Source organism: Canis lupus, chromosome 30 (assembly GCF_048164855.1).
Source record: "Canis lupus baileyi chromosome 30, mCanLup2.hap1, whole genome shotgun sequence".
Taxonomy (NCBI): Eukaryota; Metazoa; Chordata; class Mammalia; order Carnivora; family Canidae; genus Canis; species Canis lupus.
The window spans coordinates 41,872,898-41,894,086 of record NC_132867.1 but is presented as its reverse complement, the minus strand read 5'-3'; the positions used below and the strand labels follow the sequence as shown (position 1 = coordinate 41,894,086).

Genomic DNA, 21,189 nt, shown 5'->3' with positions numbered 1-21,189 from the left:
ATAGGAGGAGAAACTTTTATTTTTTCTGCTTAAATATTAGCATCATTTGTGGAAAAGACTGCCCTTTTACCTCTGTTGGGATTAGGGACATTGACCCCTATACATTCAAAAACATATGTCTAGCTTTGCCCAAAAACTTAACTACGAGTAGCTTGCTGTTGCCTCCAAGCCTTATGACCGTGTATACAGTCGGCACATGCTTTGTATGTTATAGGTCTGCGCACAGTGTTCTTAAAGAGAGGCAGCTGGAGAAGGAAGGCTACTAAGGGAACAAGAAGAGGGGGGCCCGTTGTTTGCACAGGTTTGCTTCCGGACACTCTCCGTCCTGGTCCCTTGGTCCACTTGACCCACTTCCTCACTGTCACACGGCCTCACCAGAGCTTAGTAATAAGCCTTGATACCCCTAGGTGGAGTTCCCAACTTACTCTTCTTAGAGTGTCTTGGCTGTGCTCACTTGTTTGCATTTTCGTATATCTTTTAGAATTGTCTTGTCGCACTCAAAGAAGAAGTCCTGTTGGGATGTTGGCTGAGGTTGTACGGAATCTATAGACCTGGTTTGAAGAGGGTTGACAACTTCATAATGTTGAGGGTTCGACCCATGAACTTGCTCCGATTAGTCTTTAAAGCTCTGACAATTCTGCTATGTTACAGATCTGACATCTTTTAAAAACTTATTTCTACATTTTCCCATTACGATTGCCATCTTTTAAAGATTTTTCTAGCTTGCTCATACATAGAAGCACAGTTCAGTTACATGTCTGGACCTCGTAGTCAGCAGTGGTGGCAAACACTTTTTCTTACAACGCCTCTTGACTCTTCTGGACTTTGTACGCATAGCACCTATGCGTAATGGCAGTTTGACTTCCTCTTTTCTGAGCCTTATGGCTTATGTTTATTTGGCAAAGATTTATTAATTTATTAATTTTATGTCCCTTCAAATAACCAGTTTTTGGTTTAGTTTATCTTCTGTTTATTTGGTTCTTACTAGACTGGCGATGTCGTCAGCACTCGGGCCCAACAGGAAGTGCATCTGTGGCCAGATTCCTCACTCCCAGTGGCCACCCTTCTTGCCCTCGACTGTTTTCATCTTGTGCTCTTTGCTTTTCCACATTTCTGTGTGGCTTTGGTTTCATTTTGGAGCTTTCCATATAAAAGATGAGGAGGCCAGGACTTGAAATGGCATTTCTTAGTGGCAGGGCTGGGCCTCATCTTTCAACAGCCCCTGACCTTTGGAAATTGCTGCCAAATGCTGCTGCCTACTTGTTTACACGGAGTGCTCAGATCTGACAGCGTGGAGCATCACGAGGGGGCTCACAGATTTGGTGGAGTGGCCCTGGGGGCCAGCAGCCTGCCTATCTGAGCTCCATGAACAGAAAAGCTTGTGACGCCTCTTAGAGTGATGGGAAATACCATTCACTAGGAAAATAATAGACTATGTTTGATTTATGAAATTGAATCAAAATAACTAGCGGGAGTATTTTTGAAAGATAATTACCCCACCTCCTTTTTTAAAAAATACTTTATTTATTCACGAGAGACACAGAGAGAGAGGCAGAGACACAGGTAGAAGGAGAAGCAGGCTCCATGCAGGGAGTGGGACTCCAGGATCACACGCTGAGCCCTGAGCCAAAGACAGCCACAAGACCACTGAGCCACCCAGGTGTCCCTGATAATTAGCCCTTTTGTTTCTTCATTTGTAAAACAAGAGGGTTTATACCTTAAAAATCCTCCTTTTTGCTGGTATAGAGTTTATATAGTCTTTGTTAGAAATGTAACTGGGATGGGCACGCACTTTGGGGGAAACAGAATTTTAATGTGTACTCTAATTTTTAGTTTTATATGCTTTTAAAAGTTTTGTTAAAATGCTAACCTAATGTTTATTCTATTTCATAATGGTTTTACTTTTTCATTTTATAGAATTAACACTGAATCCTCCAGAAGGAATTGTGGCAGGTAAGGCACTGAAGTTAACCTCTATATAATCCACTTCTAATCGCCACTGTTGCCTTCCAAGTTAATTGTGGATTTTTTTCCCCCCTGCAGGCCCCATGAATGAAGAGAACTTTTTTGAGTGGGAGGCACTGATCATGTAAGTTAGTTATGTGTAACTAGTTTTTGGACTTCAGACCTTTGAGGCTGTTTAGCAGCGGGCTGTGATCAGAAGTGTCCATTTAGAAAAAAGACTTTGCTCATCTCTTGAATTTAGTCTGCTAGTCTGAGAGCAGAAAAGAGCACAGATGTGTATCCTGAGAAATGTTTCCTTAGAGCCTGTCAAAGGTTTACTCGATTTCATTTTTGTAGAGTTTTACAGTATTAAGTTTTGAATGTTGTGTGGCTGTGCAGGGTGAGCTTCAGACAGTGTCGGGGGTTTTGACTTCAGGAAGTCCCTAAGAGCTCAAAGCTTTAAGGAGGAAAGGCCCCTTAGGACGAGGGGCTGGGATGTGGGAGGGTGTGTTTGACGGGTGAGCCTCCAGCCCTGCGCCCCATGTGCACTTTCCCCACCCCTCCCCTCCCTTCTGTGGAGCTTCTCCTCTGCTGCTGCTTCTTTCTCTGGGCACCTCATCTGGCCTCCCATTGCCCCTGACCCCAGAATGTGGCTTAGATCTGAGGCTTAGTGTGGTTTCTGGCCCTGTTGTACAAAGATCAGGAGTGGATTTCTTTTTTTTTTTTTTTTAATATTTTATTTATTTATTCATGAGAGACAGAGAGAGAGAGAGGCAGAGACAGGCAGAGGGAGAAGCAGGCTCCATGCAGGGAGCCCGACGTGGGACTCGATCCCAGGTCTCCATTATCACACCCTGGGCTGCAGGCGGCACTAAACCGCTGCGCCACCAGGGCTGCCCAGGAGTGGATTTCATACTGCACTTTAGTGATGTTACTTAGAAGGGGCCAAGATGGACCCCTGATTCTAGAGTGTTCTATGGTCCTATGAGCTAGGCTCTTTGTTTGCCTTCCTTGTACTTTAGATGTGCAGTTTTTGGCCATCTGTAGACTTACTATATTTTTAACAAAATGTGGTTAGTTAAAATATATTAAGTTGAAATTTATCCCCAGTCTCCCACTTTTTTCATTAGTAAAATCGATGGTTCAATCATTTGGCAGGTGTTGGGATTGGATTTTTGTTGGCTTGAGAAACACTGTATGGGAGGGGCCGGGGCAAGCGTGCACTTCAGACATCATCACACTTTGTGAATCTGCCCAGTGCCTACATCTCATTAGTTCTTAATGCTTTATGTGTTTTAATTTTTATGTTGAAAAAGGTTTTATTTATTCACTTGAGAGAGAGAGCAGGAGCTGGGGGGAGGCAGAGGCAGAGGGAGAGGGAGAAGCAGACTCCCCACTGAGCAGAGAGCCAGACCTAGGGCTCCATCCCAGGACCCTAGGATCAGGACCTGAGCTGAAGGCAGACGCTCAGCCACCTGAGCCACCAGCCAGGCGCCTCGATGCTTTATAAGTTTCAGAAACAGATTGCTGCTACATGTTGTCTGTGGAGGTTAGATTAATACATGGAAATCAATGAGAAAATGAAGTTTTTTTGATAAGCAAAATATTTTAAAAATCATCAATAAATACTATCCAGAGAAAATACAGCAAGCACAATGTCTCCTGATAATTTGTAATACTCTACTTGCTTGAGCCTATGATGCCCATTATTTTCTGTGTGTTTAAATATTTTTGGCATGAGGATGTCTTTACAATCTGTATTTGTGTCTCAACTGCTATTGTATCTTTTGTCTCTGAAAGCAATACAGTGGGATGGTGAGTCCTGCTCAGCAGTGTCCTATGTCTAATGGAACATGGCATTGTCCACTGTGTCAGCCATAGATCCTTTTATTTTTTAGGAAGCAGAGATTCCATCACATAAACTTGATTTGTACCCCCTTTTTCCATTTTCTGAACCCCATGTATTCTCTCTGTGTTCAGGCAGCCACCTGTGCATGCCACCTGGGCAGCCAGCCTGGTAGAGTACATGGGTTGTTGGAAGGCTTGAGCGCACAGGTCAGTGGGCCCCTGGCAGGGCTTCCATCTTGCAAGATACTGCTTGTGCCCATCAGCAGACTTAGAAGCCTTTTATTTATTTATAGCTCTTTATAAATCTTTTTATATTTTTAATTTATTTTTATTTTTTATTTTTAAAATTTATTTATTTAAAAAAAATTTTTTTTAGAAGCCTTTTAAAGGGACATGTGAGCCTTCCTGTATGGTTTCTAAAAAAGTGTTAGGCTAACTAAACTTGTTAGGGTAACTATTACTAATTTTAGATGAACACTATAAAATTAAAACCAATATTTTGAAAACACACATTAGTACTTAGTTGCAAAGGCAACAAAAGCAGAAATCAAGTAGCATGTCAGCTGAAGCTTCTGCATAGCCCAGGAAATCATGGACATAATGAAAAGGCCACCTACTGATTGGGAGAAAATATTTGTGATTCATAGCTCTGATGAGGGCTTAGTACCCAAAATATAAAAGGAACTCACATAACTCAATAGCAAAAAAATAAACAATCAAACAATGGGCAGAGGATCTGAATAGACATTTTTTTAAAGAAGACATCCACATGGCCAATAGGTACATGGGAAGGTGCTCACCATCACTCATCATCGGGGGAATGCAGATCTGAACCACAATGAGGCATCACCTCACACCTGTCAGCGTGGATATGACACAAAAGACAAGAAACACAGGATGCCTGGGTAGTTCAGTGCTTTAGCGCCTGCCTTCGGCTCAGGGTGTGATCCTGGGGTCCCGGGATCGAGTTCCGCATCGGGTTCCCTGCATGGAGCCTGCTTCTCCCTCTGCCTGTGTCTCTGCCTCTCTCTCTCTGTCTCTCATGAATAAATAAATAAAATATTTAAAAAAAAAAAAAGATAAGAAACAAGTGTTGGAGAGGATGTGGAGAAAGGGGATCCCTCGAGCACCATGCAAGCTGGTGCAGCTGCTCCTGAGAACAGTGTGGAGGTTCCTCAATAGCTAAAAATAGTTTCTTGAGGAACGACCCAGCATTTGCACTTCTGGGTATTTACCCCAAAGAGAGTGAAAACACCAATTCACAAAGATACCCGCGACTCCTATGTTCACTGCAGCATTATTTATAGCAGCCAAGACATGGAAGCAACCTGAGTTGCTCTCTACCAGTGGATGAATGGATAAAAGATAGAGTGTGTATACACATGTACGTGTGCACACACACGAGTAACACCTATAAAAAATGAAATCTTGCCATTTGTGAAACGTGGATGGACCTTGAGGATATTATGCTAAGTGAAATAATTCAGAGAAAGATAAATACCATATGATCTCACTTATAGGTAGAATCTAAAAAACAAACAAACAAAAAAACAACCCCAAATTCATACAGAGAACAGGTTGATGGTTGCCAGAGGTGCTGGGGGTGAGTGAAAAGGGTGAAGCAGGACAAAAGGTACAGACTTCCAGTTAGAGAATAAATCTGTCTGGGGAAAGGAACGGACGGCATGGTTAGTATGGTCAGTAACGTTGTAGTAGGTATTTGAGTCTTCGAGACAGTAAACCTTACAGGTTCTCATCACAAGAAGTTTGTGACTTTGTACATAATGAATGTTCACTAGGTTAACTGTGGCGATCACTGTGTAGCGTCTACCGGTAGTGAATCCTTACGCTGTACACCTGAAACGTAATGTTGTGTGTCAGTTATGCCTCAATTAAAAAAAAGTAATAAGAGCTTTTTCAGTGCTTTTACATTTGAAGAAGGCTTTTGCATTAGTATGGAGTTCCCCTGCCTCGGGGTTTGGTGAGCCTGTGGGTCTTGGTCCTGTTCCAGGCTCTTTTACAAACAAGAGGCCGTTTACAAATGTTCTTAAAACGTCTATTAAGGAATTAACTGTCCTCCCATTGATCGGTCTCACGTTGCTATTTTGGCAGACAGCTGGCTGAGTTTTATTCCTTATGATAGGTTTTCTTTCTCTCTTTTTTATTCTTTAATTGTCTCCGGAGTGTCCTCCGTACTGGTGTTTCTGAGACTACGCTTGCCTCATTTCCTGGGAGGCACAGAGCTGCCACGTTCGTAGCACTGCTAACCCGTGGGGCCTCCATCTCTTCTTGGCTGAGTTGTAAGGAAAACATCTTTTCAGGTGCTTGGGCTGCAGGTACTGAGTGCCTCTTGCCTGAGGATGCAGGTGTGTCCTAGGTGACCCCACATCTCCCCGAGAGAACGAGAGAACGAGGTGGAGGCTGTATGATGGGAATGCAGCAAATTAATGAGCAAGAGGAGAACGAAAGAATAAAATTGCCATAGCCTCTTCCCTGATGAAAAGTAGAAGGCAACTCTGGTGTACCAGGCTGGCTCAGTCAGAAGAGCGTGCAACTCTTGATCTTGGGGTTGTGAGTTCAAGCCCCATGTGGGTGTAGAGAGCGCTTAAATAAAAACTTTAAAAATCAGTTAAAAAAAAAAAGTAGAAGGTAGCTCTGATGCTGTCAGCTGAGCTTATGGTGGAGTTTGAGCGTATGGCCAGGAAGAGGGCCGGGACTTCCCATCAGTCAAAGAGATGGGGGCCATGGGGCTGCATGGCCGGCATGGCCTCATGCTCTCGGGCCAGCCACGCTTCACTTGTTGGGATCATCATCCTTTTTTTTTTTTTTTTTGTAATAATAATAAATTTATTTTTTATTGGTGTTCAATTTGCCAACATACAGAATAACACCCAGTGGGGATCATCATCCTTTTAGACAAGTGGCATCACAGTCCGCCTCTTCAGGTCGAGTCTGTGGCCTGTGCGACCTTGTTGCCCTGGACTGTGGGTGGGGAGCTGAGGTCCTTGCCTGCACACGGTTGGAGGCTTCCGTAAGAACAGGGAGCTCGGTGCTGCAGGCCGGCTGTCTGTCGTCGTGGCTAGAAAAGGTGCAAAGGCCTCTGGGATCGTGCGGCCCGGTTCTGTCCTCCCCCAGCGTTCTTGGAGCAGCTGGCCTTAGTGATCTCCCTGCCTGAGCCACCGCCTAGCCGCTGTCCCCTCCAGGCCAGAGGCTCTGGCAAAACGAGGAGCTTCCCTTCCCTCCCGGTGCTTGGGGACCCTTCGCTACTCCCCCACATGTCACAGCCACGGGTACGAGGAGCCCCGGGCTGTGCTCCCCCTCCGTCGGTGCTCAGCCTGGGGGCCAGACGCAGAGGTCACGGTCGAGGTGGCCTCCGTCCCCGCCGGGCCTGCTCCCTGCGGAAGGCCGTCCCGCGTGTCTCCTGGCGGTGCCGCGCCTGCTGACAGAAGCCGTGGCGCTGAGAGAGCTGTCCTCCTCCACCGCGGGCCCGGGGGCCTGGCAGCAGCCCTGTGCAGGAGGAGGTCTGTTGCCGCGCTCGCTGCGGTAGTGGAAACATCCTTGTCCGCCGTGCCGTCCCGCGTGGGAATGCCACGGCAATTCAGACAGAATCAGGATCTGGCCTGGAAGGGAAGCTGCTGCGTGCCCGTGAGCAGGAAAGCAAATGGGGACAATGGGCATGGACCAGTGTTGTCACTGGGGTGATGTCATTGCCCGCCCCTCAGGACACGGGTGGTGTCAGGGGACAGTTGCGGCTGGTGCAGCGGGCGGTAGCGGAGCTCAGTCCCCGCATCTCGTGGGAGGCTGCCGAGCGCCTCGCTGCCCGACAGCCGCTCGCAGCAGCACGGGCCTGTTGGTTTCCTGATGACTGATGATGTCGAGCGTCTTTCCACAGGCTTACTAGCCATGCATATGTCTTTGGTGAACTTCAGAACTTGTGCCCATTTTTTAATTGGGTCGTCGTCGTCTTATTGAGTCATAAGAATTCTTTATATATTTTGGATACAAGTCCCTTTTCAGATACGCGATTTTCAGATACTTTCTTGCAGTCTGACTTTCCTTTTTCATTTTCATTTTTTTTTTTTTTTAAGATTTTTATGTATTTATTCAGAGAGAGAGAGAGAGAAGCACAGACACAGGCAGAGGGAGCAGCAGGCTCCATGCAGGGAGCCCGACATGGGACTCAATCCCGGGTCTCCAGGATCCCGCCCTGGGCTGAAAGCAGCGCTAAACCGCTGAGCCACCCGGGCTGCCCTCCTTTTTCATTTTCTTAATGGGGTCTTTTGAAGCTGAAAGGTTTTTAATTTAGATGAGGTGCAGTTTAGCAGTTTTTTTCTTTTATGGATCATGCTTTGGTGCCATACAACCCAAGGTTGCAAAGATTTTCTTTTGTGTTTTATATTTGTAGCTCTCTTACATTTACCTTTACATTCTTGATCCATTTTGGATATGGCATCCAGGAGGAGTCCAACGTCATTTGTGTGTGGCTGTCCAGTTTCCTTGACACCTTTGTCAAAAATCAACTGACCATAAATGTAGGGGTGTATGTTTGGGCTCTGAATTTGGTCCCATTGATCTGGGCCTGTGCTGCCCCCACTGCCACACAGTCCTCGTTCCTGTAGCTTTATAGGACGGTTTGGAACTGGAAAGTGAGTCCTCCATTTTGTTCTCCTTTCTCAAGATTGTTTTGCCCCTTCGTGGGTCCTTGGCATTTCCATCTGAATTTGAGGGTCAGCGTGTCGGTTTCTGCAGAGAAGCCAGCTGGGTTTCCCCGGGGATTATGTGGAGTCCCTGGTCACTTTGAGGACTGTGGGCGTCTGCACAGTCTTGAGTGTCTGGCACGTCTCTCCACTTTGTTGGGTCTTTTCAAATTCCTGTCAGCAGTGCCATGATACATTTTTAATTTGTGAAAACCCAGTTTTGGGGACAAAAATGTGAATTTATGCACAGAGAGACAAGCTTGGAGAGTGACCATACTTACTGTGTCTGCCTCTGCCTTGGGGAGGCGATGCTGGAGGGGGTGGAGAGGGGGAGTATTCTGTTTTTATTTTATATACTTCATTTATTTGAGTGTTTTCCAACAGACTTTTCTGGTTCAAGTCAGTTTAGGTCGTAAGAGTTGTTGTCTGTCAGGACTATGAAGTTCCTGGACGGTAGACTGACTTAGTCCGCTCTAACTGTAGGTCGGATACGGTGGATTTCAGGTTCTCAGACGTGTCTGGAGCACCGAGTCCCCACCTTAGAGACTGCCTGCAGCCTCCTTTTGAACAGGTTCAGTCCGGGCCGGTGACACAGAAGAAAGCCTGTGTTTGCTCCTGCTGAGCTCTCCCGCGGCGGAGGGCGACGAGACAAGGTCACGAACCACTGTCGGGCTGCATCTGCCGAGCCCCCCGCTCCGTCCCAGCGGAGCCCCCCTGCTCCTCGCCTCCTAGAGCCCGAGCCGCCTTTCCTGCGGGGCTGTGGGTTCCCGGCGCCCCCACCCAGAGGGGCCTGGGGCCCTCATGCTGCTCCTTCTGTCACTGCGGGGGGTGAAGCCCAGCAGCTGGAGGGATCCGAGGCCAGGAGCACAGGGCAGAGCCGCAGTGCTCTCCCTTCCAGAGCACCCCAGCGTGGGGGGGCCGTGCAAGCGGGGGTGCTAGTGAGCCGGGGGGGCCGTGGGGGGTGGTGCCATGCTGGTGAGCCGCTTTCCCTGAGCCTGGGCGCCGGGTGCAGGGAGGTGACGCCCGTGCTGATAGCAGATGCCCTCCTGGCCCTCGCGGGGTGCTCTGTGGGGTCCCGGCCCCGGCAGGGTGTGCCACCGAGCAGCAGGCCCCTCTGTCACAGCCACGGGGGTGTGACCGGAGAGTAAGCCCGCTCGGTCCCCGTGGCCGAGACCCTCGTCCCAGGCGGGTTTGAGACCTGGTGTCCACGTGTCGGCCGGGTGCCGGGCAGGTGGCTCCCGTCCAGGCCGCCCTCTGCCCCCCGGCCGCCGTCCCGGAGCCACGCCGAGGGCGCAGCGGGGAGGGTCGCTGCTTCGCTTAACTGAGCACCTCTCTGGGTCTTCTCGGGCCCTGCGGCAGGCGCGACCCTGGGTGGCCAGCTCTCGACCCCGGGCATCCCCTGGGCGGTGCTCGGCCGTCGGGGGGAAGTCCCCGCCCAGCCCGCAGCCGCCCCCGTCCTCAGGCTCCGTGGGGCTCTGCGGGCCGAGAGTTCAGTGAGTAGACGGACAGTGATGTGCAGGCTTTGAAGAATTGACATTTGTTTTCAGTAAATTTGTTTCCTTCCTTCTTGTACTTTGTTTTTCCTGTAATTTTCCCTTCTTGTACCTTTATTTTTGAGATGAGGCGTTTCGTGACAGGGCGGTGAGGCTGTCTGGAGCGTGGCACCAACACTCGTCCCAAGATGACGCCGATTATGCCTCTCGGTCCTGGTTCCGGAGGTGCCCCGAGTCTGCAGGCTCGGCCGCCCTCGGGGCCTCGGAGGGAGGAAACCCTCGGTTCACACCAGTAGCCAGCGAGGGCATTTGAAAAGAGCTTTGATACCTAAGATGCGGGAGCACTTGAGGAAATGTTTGATCATGCTTCCCAGGCTATGGACGACCCAGTGGATTTTTTTTTTTTTAATGTTAAAGAAAGCCCTATTATGAGAAACAAAGAACTGTTATCAGAGTGTTGAGCAAATACCATTTGGCTCATTCCAGAACACTACCCAGACCTTTTGTTCTCCCCTGCCGGGGCCGTGCCAGGAATACGGAGGCATTGGCAAGCACTCCCGACATACGCCAGGGTTGCTTTCGGAGACACTGCCTGTTTGCCCAGCCTTCGGAGTTAGCAGTTTGAACCGCGTTGGGCTCCTAACTCCTGTACCGCCTTAGGACGTCAGCTGCGCCTGTCATCACTGTACTTCGACTTTGCTAACAGTGACGTGAGGGCAGCACTTCCAGACGCCTTTTATCAGGGGCCTGTGGACCATGAACAGGGTGGCATTTATCATCTGCCGGGAGCTCCTGTACTGGAAGAGGCGTGGGATGATCATAAATCTCTCATCTTCAGTCTGTGCTGGGTCTGCGTGCAGAGGAAGAGGCGCGTCCAGGACAGCTGTCCAGGAAGCGCAGAGCAGGCCTCGGACGGCCTGGTCCGGCAGCCAGCTGGTGGCGGTGGTGGCACTGGTGCTCTGTGCCGCCTGCAGCTCCTCCTCTGGGACGGATGCCCTGCCCGGCACCGGAGTCAGCCTGGCCCCACGCTTGTACCTCTTCATGTGGCTTTCCCTGTCCTGGTTTCATGCCAAGGCTCCGGGCGGTGTTGTGACACTCACCCCTCCAACACAGAGTAGCTATTCACTGTGGTTTTTCCCCAAAGTAGCAAGGACACAATTTTCAGAATCAAGGTCGGTCTCTTAAATAGAAGAAAAAAATTGGCTCCCGAAACACTTCTTGCCTTGTTCTCATTTTGACTATTTTACTGCGGCCCATCCCCCTTTCTGCCGGGGCGCAGTCCTGGCCTCCACTGCACTGGTGCCATCGAAGGCCTGAGCATCCACACCAAGTGATAGGAAAGCCTCTGTTCAGTTTCTTTTTGAAGTTTTTATATTCCTTTAATTGTGGAGATAAACATTGTTTATATTGTTTTGCAAGTTTATGTTATTACCGAATCATAATTTTTTTTTAAGATTTTTTGTTTATTCACAAGAGACACAGAGAAAGATGCAGAGACACAGGCAGAGGGAGAAGCAGGCCCCCTGTGGAGAGCCCGATGCAGGACTCGATCCCAGGACCCCCGGGGTCATGCCCTAGGCCGGAGGCAGACGCTCGACCACTGAGCCACCCAGGCATCCCTGAATCATAATTTTGTTGATTTGAAACAAATTTGTACTTTAAAAAATGATTTTCAAAAAGTGAAAGTTGTTTTGTAATAAATATACTTCGGTAATTTTTTTTCCTGTGCCTTACCTTGTATTCGTTTTGGAAGGCGGCACGTCTGCCGTGTTGAGCTGCTCCTGCAGTGGCTGGGCCTGGGTCTCCTGGTGCCGCGCGTCGTAGAGCTAACACTGGTCATGGCTTGGAGAGACAGGCCTTTCTAAAGGGACCTCTCCGCTCACGCAGAGCCGGTGGTAGCTGCCACTGTCTTGGAGTCTTCCGTTTTCCAAAGACTTACACAGGCAGCGACTCTTGCACATTCATAAGTGAGGTTTGTGAGGGAGGAATCTTTCCCTCCTGAGCTGGGGGCTCTTCCTCTCTGCTGCCTTTGTGTCTCACACGTGGCTCAGGATAGTGTTGATTTACATGTACATTTTAAAGTTTGACAGGACTTAGAAGTGGTTCAGTCCGTTTCTGCCTCTCTCCGTGTGATGAGGAGGGAAGCCCGGGCAGACGGGCATGCAGGTGCCCGGTGACTGTGTGTTCAGGTGACCGCGCTGGCACGGGCTGTGGCATGTGGCACGGCTCTGCAGGCCGGGCTGGCAGCTCGGATGCGTGTGGCACGCCTGGCCTTGTGCGGGAGCCGTAGTCAGTGATCACATGTGTGCTGTCTATCTGTTTCTTGAAGGTTACAAAACCATTCTTAGGCACATGTAAAAATTAAAAATAGCCTTTGAAATAGTAACTCTTACCCCTTCATTTAATCCAATAGTCGTGCTGTAACATGTGCATAATTTATATCTTTATCTTAAAGTGCAATTATAGCACACATACAGAAAAACAAAATCCCTTGGGTCTCACAACATTGCTATTAGTTCTTTATTAATGCAAAACCTGTGCCTGTAATTCCATGTTTGTGCTTGTACCTAAGACTTAAACCAGATTGGGATGGGATGATGAGATGTTACTTTCCCATTCAGAAAAATGTACTAGTGCATCACTGTTTTTTACATAATCCTTTCATGTGCATTTGTAAAGCAGTAGAAATTTCCTAGCTCCTTCCTACAGTGGGCTGGACATGGAAAACCACTTGACTTGAGTGTTTCTGTCTCCTAGGGGCCCAGAGGACACCTGCTTTGAGTTCGGTGTCTTTCCTGCCGTTCTCAGCTTCCCGCTGGATTACCCATTAAGTCCCCCAAAGATGAGATTTACCTGCGAGATGTTCCATCCCAACAGTAAGTGCTCTGGGGAGTGGTTTTCATAGCACCAGGCGAGGCTTGGGGTTGCGTGTGGGTGACAGGTGCTGTCAGTGATGTAGGACATGGAACAAGTTATCTGTGTTTTGACCTGTAGCCACTTGGTCCTGGTGGTGTTGACGTCAGTTGAAGGACGGTGTAATGTATATGAAGAAAAGTGCCATCTGACCTGTCCGCTCCTCCTTCCAGCGGGTGGGTAGAGCGCTTTGCCAGCCTCCGCCAGCCTCCGGCGGTGTGGTTAACAGTGGGGACCACTCAGAGCAACCTAGGTTTTCAACCACAGGGCATCGGTTAACTAAGCTGCACTAGACCATATGTTAGAATGCTGCTTAGATATTTCAAATGCTCTAGAGTGATATTTAATAATACAGAATGACACTTGTTCTATATCAAATGATTGAAAAGCAGCTTACGTTTAATCACACTTGTTACAATTTACTTTTTTCGATAAAAATTCACATGTAATGTATATAACTGTAAACGTAGCACAAAAATGTTGGAAGTGATCTTTTTCAATAATGGGATCTTTTTTCTGTCTCTAAATCTTTTTTCTAAAATAAACATGTATTTTAAAGGGGAAAAAAGGTCATTAAATAAATTTACTGGACTTAAGTTGGCAGAGTGTCTAGTAGTAGGGATTGGAATTCCTGAATGGCTGTGGTTGTTTATTTCTTCCTTTTATAAGAGGGGATTATAGATAAGAGAATTAGTAAGAAAATGTGTTGTATCTTTAATGATCATATTTAGTATAATGTTCCTTTTTATTTTTTTATTTTATTTTATTATTATTTTTAAAGATTTTATTTATTCATGATAGTCACACAGAGAGAGACAGAGAGGCAGAGACACAGGCAGAGGGAGAAGCAGGCTCCATGCAGGGAGCCCGATGTGGGACTCGATCCCGGGTCTCCAGGATAAGGCCCCGGGCCAAAGGCAATCGCCAAACCGCTGCGCCACCCAGGGATCCCAATGTTCCTTTTTATAAACGGTGATTGTCACTAAAAATCATGATCTTAGTGGTTGTGGAGAAGAAAAGTAAGATACACTGGTAGAAATGAAATTTTTTCTTACTTGAAACTGATTCCTTTCCCTATGCTTCTCCACATATAAAAGAGGTAAAGGCTAATTTAATCCATGAGAGCGTTTATAGAATTTTCTGAGCCTTTGACACCCCCTGGCTTACAAGCGACCCCACCCGCCCTGCAGTCCTCCCGTAGCCTGCCTGCCTGAGCACCTCCACGCAGGGGACCCTGCCCAGACCCCTGCCCCCTTCCCCCTGCATAGGGTCACAGGATTGCCCAGCTGGGGAGATGCTCCCCTGCTCCCCTGTTGGACTTGCTGTCCAAACCCTCGTTTGGAACTTCTTGTGTCCCGCTGATGTTACGTGTGAGCAGTTTGCTCCTCAGGGGGACCGTTTTGAACGCAGTTACGTATGCACGGTAGGTGCTCAGAAACCCTCCTCTCGAGAAGGCTGGCCGTGAGGTGGCGGCGGTCGAGGTTGGGTGGTGCGAGCGTGTGGGCGTCCATCATACTGGGATGACTGGCCTGTGTTTAGGATTTTCTTTCAGGCAGAGTTTAAAAATCTGTTACGATAGAGTTAATTGAAAAAGTTAACAATTTTAAATTGATTGTAAAATGTGACTATAAAGAGGATTGCAGGCAATTACAAAATAATGAGATTGTATCGAAGATAAGCACATTCTTGAGAATAGTGCCTGTGACATGCTGTCAGAGACCTGTGTGGTCGCAAACTGATGATTTGATCGTGTACCCAGAAGAACAATGACGTTTTTCATGTTAAAATAATTGATACAAGTAGCTTTGAAATTTGGCCTTATTGTAAGTGGATATGTTATTTTTATTTTGTAAAAATTATTTTTGAGAACTACTTAGTAGGCTCAGCAATATCATAAAAATCGGTCAATCCATAAATACTTAAAAATAATTCATATTTGCAGAGACTTGCTGGATAAAGGGTGAACAGATAATAAAAGGTAGGGGCTTGGACCATCAGGAGCTCCCAGTCTGAGGCAGGGATAGATGTGGATGAGAAAACACAGATAAATGTAAAACCATACCGGGAGGCCAGGGGGGTGCCCTTTGGAGGTGGTGGTTGAGCTCAGGGTCTGCAGGAAGAGCAGTAGGAGTCACCCAGTGATCTGTGAGGTGGGGAGGGTCTAGCACATGCAAAGGCCCCATGTAAGGAGCAAAGGGGATGGACCAGGTCAAGTTGGTCAGTAAGAAGGATTTTGGTATTTGTGCCAGGGGCAGTGGAGATCCACTGAGGGAGTCGGAGAGCGGGAGGGAGTAGCATGGCCAGTGTGGTCTTTAAGGGTCACTGGCTGTGGAGTAGGGGACAGATTGCAGGGCGGACACCAAGGTGGTGGGCCTGCGGAGAGAGGGGCCAGCAGCGTGGAAACAAGCTCGGGCATTGACAAGGGAGGGGTTGGCTGGGGAGTTAGAGGGAGGCTTGGGTCATGAAACTGAGACACCCCACCCCGTGAGACAGGAGGGGGCAGGGCTACAGCTGCTTCTCTGTGTTCCTCGGGTGCCGCCGAAGTTGGAACCCTCATGGCAGAGAGACTGTGCAAGCCAAGGGTGCCCAGGCCCCTCGGGCGTCCTGCCGTCCACGACAGACTCACACATGTTCCTTTTGCAAGAAGTCGCACAGGTTCTGGGTAGCCAGAGAGCAGAAACTGCTGGATGGGGTGGACGGAAGAACAAGGAACGGGACACCAGAGAGGCCCGTAGAGCCACTCAGCTTCCTCAGTGGTCGTGGCGTTCTGAGCTCATGAGTGAAGGGGAATTACGTAAATTTATTCTAAATTGTCGATTGTTAAAAAAAAAAATAAAATAAATAAATAAATAAATTGTCGATTGTTTCTATCATTGTAGCTCACTGGTCTTACAGTTTTATAGTTGAGTCTGTCCTTAGCACACACAGAACCATCTGAGGATCTGCCTGTGTAAAAGAGAAGTGACCGGTGCTGCTGTGTCCCCAACAGGACTGAGCGCACACCGCGAATTGAAACGCATTTTTCTCTACCCATACCGCGGGGGTCTGGTTCCTGATGCTGCGTGCTGGGATGGGTTAGATTGGACACGGCCGACCTCCAGAGGCACGGGGGGCCGGCTGTCCCCGGGAAAGTCAGGGCACCTTCCTCCTTGATGTTTAAATCATCCCTGTTGCCTTCTTCCTGGCGCTGTGGATGTAGTTGCACAGTCCAGTTCCAGGTTTTCATGGTGGAATTAGGAAAATCTCAGAAACCATTGTGGAAATTATTTTGAGTGATCTTAGTACTTATGAGTTATTTTGCTGAAATATTTCACTGTCAGGTAACCATTTTATTTAGTGCCTTTAGGTATAGTATGTAAAAAAAAATAAAATCCCTGTGAAGGTAGAACCATCTGGGGTGCCTGGGACCAGACAGATGGGCCTAGAGCCCGGTCAGTGAGCGAGTGGCGCACCTGGCCGTGTGGCCTCGGGCTCTGCTCCAGCCATGCAAACAGCTTGCTTTCCGTGTCTGCACCGTTTACCCCCTTCCCGTGGTGGGCCCGGCCCAGCGTGGGGCCCCCGGACTCGTTCCCTGGGCTCACCTGCTGTGTTCTGACCCCTGCAGTCTACCCCGATGGCAGAGTCTGCATTTCCATCCTTCACGCCCCGGGCGACGACCCCATGGGCTACGAGAGCAGCGCCGAGAGGTGGAGCCCCGTGCAGAGCGTGGAGAAGATCCTGCTGTCGGTGGTGAGCATGCTGGCAGGTAATGTCCCGAGGCCGCTGGGCCGTGCCGCGGCAGGCAGGCAGCACAGTGGCTGCGTCTCCGACCTCCTGTGGTTCTTCATAATTCATTTCTGGTCGTGGTTTATTTACATACGCTGTTTGCTGCTTTCTCGTTGAATTGTTTGTATGTGCTTTTCCAAGTGTAAGCACACTTCATAATTACAGCTTCGTGTTGTATGTGTTGTATGTTGACCACAATTAACCGGGCTCCAGGCCTCAGGCATAGCGACCGTGGCGTGGGTGTTGATTGGGGCACCTGCTGTGTCGCAGACGCTGGGTCCTGGAGTTTCAAGGCTCAGGGTGCCCTAGACCCCAACTTTAAGGCCTGCTTTCTGAAGGGACTTTCCACATCCACCCGTGGTTGCCTGTCACCCGTACATCCTGAGATGGAGAGACACAGGGGCTGTCGGGCGGGTTTGTTTGGGATGAGTTTAGAGCATGGAGGAGATAACAAGGTAAGGGGGAGCAAGAGGCATTTGGGGTGAGGCATCTGGCTCTCGTGGGAGTCCTGCCAGCACTGGTTCTGGCTCGGGCCCAACCGGGGGCAGGGGAGCCCTGCAGAAGTGTGCTCACCTGGGGCCCGAGCCCCCGTGGGGATGCCAGGCCCTGCAGCCATGTGCCTGTTGGCCTGGGAGGAAAGGATTTCCAGCGGGAGGGTGGCCGCGGGCCGCGAGGAGGGCTGTGCTTGGGAGACTCGGGCTCACCGATGTGCAGGGTGGCTCCCGGGTTTCCGACCTCAGTGCCTGGGTAGAGGGCTGCTATCTCTGGGGACAGGAATCCAGAGGCGCAGGAGTGGGAATGTCCATCCTCGGGGGCTGTCCACCCTCAAGAGCTGCTCATGGAGGTGAGGGTGCGAGGTAATGTCTGCATAGGACGGTGGTGAGGGGCAGGGCAGACAGGATGAGAAAGGGCATGTGGAAGGAGAGGGCTCCTCACAGGAGCCTAGGGAGGAACGATCTAGAAAACACGGAAGAAATGAAACGAGGGAGAGTTGGAGGAGGCCGATCGTGCTGTGGGAGGCCCAGAGGAGGAGGCCCGGGAGTCCCCGTGGGCTCCTGGTGTCCCGCGATGTCAAGGACCTCCGTGCGTGCACATGTTCGAGGTTGGAGGCACTCAGCTCTCCAGGCACTGAGTGCGTCAAGTGAGGGTGTGGATGCTCACGGTGTGTGGGCCCCCCAGACTGTGCCCGGCTGGTTCCGCTGCCTTCACATGTCGGCTGTAAATCATACCATGACCAACGTTTTTGCTATAAATTCTTTTATTAGAAATTTTTATTTATTTTTTGTATTTTTAAAGATTTATTTACTTATTTTAGAGAGTGGAGAGAGGCAGAGTCCCAAGCAGATTCCTAAAAGGTTTCAATGTAGGGGTGCCTGGGCGGCTCCATCGATGGAACATCCAACCTTTTTTTTTTTTTTAAAGAATCTTTTTTTAAAGATTTATTTATTTATGAGAGAGGCAGAGACACAGGCAGAGGGAGAAGCAGGCTCCCTGCGGGGACGCCGATGGGGGACTCGCTCCCAGGATCCCGGGGTCACGCCCTGAGTCAAAGGCAGATGCTCCCCTACGGAGCCACTTGGGCGTCCCAGCATCCAAGTCGCGATCTCAGCTCAGGTCTCCGTCTCAGGGTCGTGAGTTCAAGCCCGGTGTGGCGCTCTCCTCTCTGGGTATGGAGCTTGCTTTAAAAAAAATAAAAGGTTTTAATGTATTCCTCACACACTCCCTGAGTACGTTTCCTGTGCTCTGAGCTACCTTCCAGCCATGTCACCACACCCAGCTCGGCCGTGCCCTGCCGCCCACTGGCGCCCTCTGTCCTGGCTTTAGGAGGCTGTGAGCCGTCTGGGTCTGGGGAGTGGGGCTGTCACAGGTGCTGGGTGGGGGTGGGGCTGGCTCACTCCGCGCTTGCATGCTCCCTGTGGCAGGCCTGGCCAGGGTCCCCGGAGCACACCCCCTCTCGGGGCCTGCAGACCGCCCAGTCCTCCACCTCCCTTGTAGCACTGAGTTTGGAAGGATACAGGTGTGGATGTTCATGGTGTGTATGGGCGGTATCACCGTGTCCTCTGCACACCCGGTGCCCTGCACTAGGCCTCACGCACACGACCTGGTGAGGAACGGTTGTGGAATAACGGGAGGAACGGAGACCCGGTGGCCGCGGAGGCAAGCGCAGCCGGGGGTGAGGGAACGGCTGGGGTCGTGCGGGCAGCCGTGCTGGGCTCTGGGCTGCCTTTTCTGCTCTGACCCAGCGCTTCACAGGGCCGTGTTCCAGCTCCCGGCCCCGCAGGCCCCGGCTGCCTGTCTGCGTGTGTCCTGGTCTGTCTGTAGCACCTGCTGGGGTCAGGTGTCCACCAGGCCTGACACTGACCTCATGTCCTCTGGCCGGAGCTGGGGGCGTCTGTAGCCCACTGTCTGGTGGGGGCCCAGTGTTTCTAGAGCAAGACACATGACGCAGGTTGGCTCTTTGAGACATTCGAGAGGTGAGGATCACGAGGTGGGTCTTTGTGCCTCGTGCGCGTGTCCCTGACATCACGTGGCTTCTCAGCCCCCCTCCCTCAGGCAGGCTCCTGTCTGTCTCTGATAGAGTGGACTTCCTTCCGCAGGTGTCACACACCAGTGGTGCTCACTTGCTTCTGGGGCGCAGCTCCGGGACGACCGACGCACGGGGTTTTTCAGTGGAATGGAAGACCTCGCCAGGCCCCTGCCTTCCAGAGCCCTTTTCACACTGAGCGCGTCTCCTTCTCTTTCAGAGCCCAACGATGAAAGTGGCGCTAACGTGGATGCTTCCAAAATGTGGCGGGATGACCGGGAGCAGTTCTGCAGGGTCGCCAGGCAGCTGGCACAGAAGTCCCTGGGGCTCTGAGGCCCACCCTGGCGCACACGCAGACACGGCGCCCAGCCGTGGCCAGTGTTTCTCTGCTGAACACCTAGTGACAGTGACACTCTGTGCTGGTACCAAAAAAGGCAAGCTTGCAGAACCACAGCATCTGTTTTTTTCCCTACCTTTCCCGCTCCAAACAGGCTTCTCTTCTGAAATTATGATTCATGTAGGATGACAGCTGGATGCAGTTTTACCGTATTCCTGGCAAGGCGGTTCGGGTAGATGGTGAGAGCCGTCCCCGCCTCCTCTCCCTGCCGGAGCGGAGCGCCCACGGTCAGCGGCTTCCCTTTGGTCGCGGTTGTGAGGGCGTGTGTGCGCCGCACTCCAGGGGGCTAGAACCAGTAATGCTCCTTCTGAAGAAGCGGCCGCGCAGCCAAAGCAGAGGGGGGCGGGACGGCTCTGCAGGGGCCCCGTTCCTGTGTGTCCAGGAGGGGGACGCAGCTTCGTTCCCGTGCTTTATAGTACTTCATACGTGTTCTCCTTATAATCTCGTTACGTCTTGTTTGTTTTGTTTGTTGTGTATCACAAACTATAGGAGTTTTCAGGAAATAAATGCTTTTTAAAAATATGGATTAATGAGAAATGGGATGCATGAGAAAGAGAGGTTTACTGCTGGGTATAAAGACTGACTTTCTTCCCGGTCACGTTCAGCCAAGATTTACAGTGATGTCCTAATTGACTCGCACGTCACTAGGGCAGGAACACGCGAGACTGGAAGTTGTCGTTTCTTCTGGATCCGTAGGAGTTTCTTTTCCATCCAGACCCTGGGAGCTCAGAGGTTCCGTACCCTGTGGTGGCAGCAGGAACAGTAACTACTGAGACAGAATTGTTCTTGCAGCTTTTGTGTCGGAAGGGAACGTACAGCCTTAATGAGAGCAGAGCGCAGAGGCGTGCCTTATCCCCGACCTTGGCACAGCATGGCGTGGGGAGGGGGTCTCCGGACCCCAGGACCCCCGGGCGGAGGTGGGGCACTGAGTTGTGGTCTGTGACCTCGCTGCAGCCCCGAAGCCCGCCAGCGCCAGGGGATCCGCTATAAGCAATACCAGATCTGTTGCATGCAGAGTCAAATATTTGGCCTGTTCCAGACAGGCTAGGTTTAAATGGGAATTTCTATTTTTTGAAATAAGGGACCGTCTGTCTGTAAGACATTCAGTAGGCTACACTCGACATCATCCCTTCCCTCCCTCGTACGCAGGGGTCCCGTCCTGCTGAAACCTGACCTTGTTTCTCAGTGTTGACAAATACTGGCGGAAGGGGCCCATCCACGCTGGGCTTCTGTGAGGAAACCAGATTCTTCTGGGGGGGGGGGACCATTTCAGATTTGACATTCAGTACAAGAACCTGTATTTGGAAGGGCATCAGGAGACGAGAGGTTTTGCACCCGGATAGTATTTGTGGGCCTCTCCACCCGGAGGGAAGGAGAGGTTGGCGGGGCACGTGGTGAGGACAGACCGGCGGGCGCAGGTCAGCAGGGGCCCGGGCGGGGGCGGGGGCGGGGCCTTCCATGGAATCTGGAGAAGGAAGAGGAGTCTCTTTGCAAACAAAGTATTTTTATTCACTTGTATTTATTAAATGGAAACAAAGAAGCTCATGTTGTCCTCTCTCTGGTGGAGTTTAATTACTATGTTAAAAATAAAGATATATTTTCCCCCTA

General features: G+C 50.2%; 1 protein-coding gene across 13 annotated transcripts in view; it reads left to right on the top strand.

Moving 5' to 3' along the window:
• UBE2G2 (ubiquitin conjugating enzyme E2 G2) overlaps window positions 1-21,189 on the top strand; it is a 38,437-nt gene extending 17,248 nt beyond the window's left edge. For 6 of the 13 annotated variants that reach the window (XM_072807187.1, XM_072807190.1, XM_072807188.1 and 3 more), the window contains 5 exons: window positions 1,918-1,953; window positions 2,044-2,089; window positions 12,740-12,858; window positions 16,500-16,640; window positions 19,405-21,189. In XM_072807187.1, the coding sequence (XP_072663288.1) occupies window positions 1,918-1,953; window positions 2,044-2,089; window positions 12,740-12,858; window positions 16,500-16,640; window positions 19,405-19,517 (455 nt within the window). In that variant the 3' untranslated portion in view covers window positions 19,518-21,189. The other 7 variants (XR_012021524.1, XR_012021523.1, XM_072807184.1 and 4 more) reach the window with 7 other exon arrangements.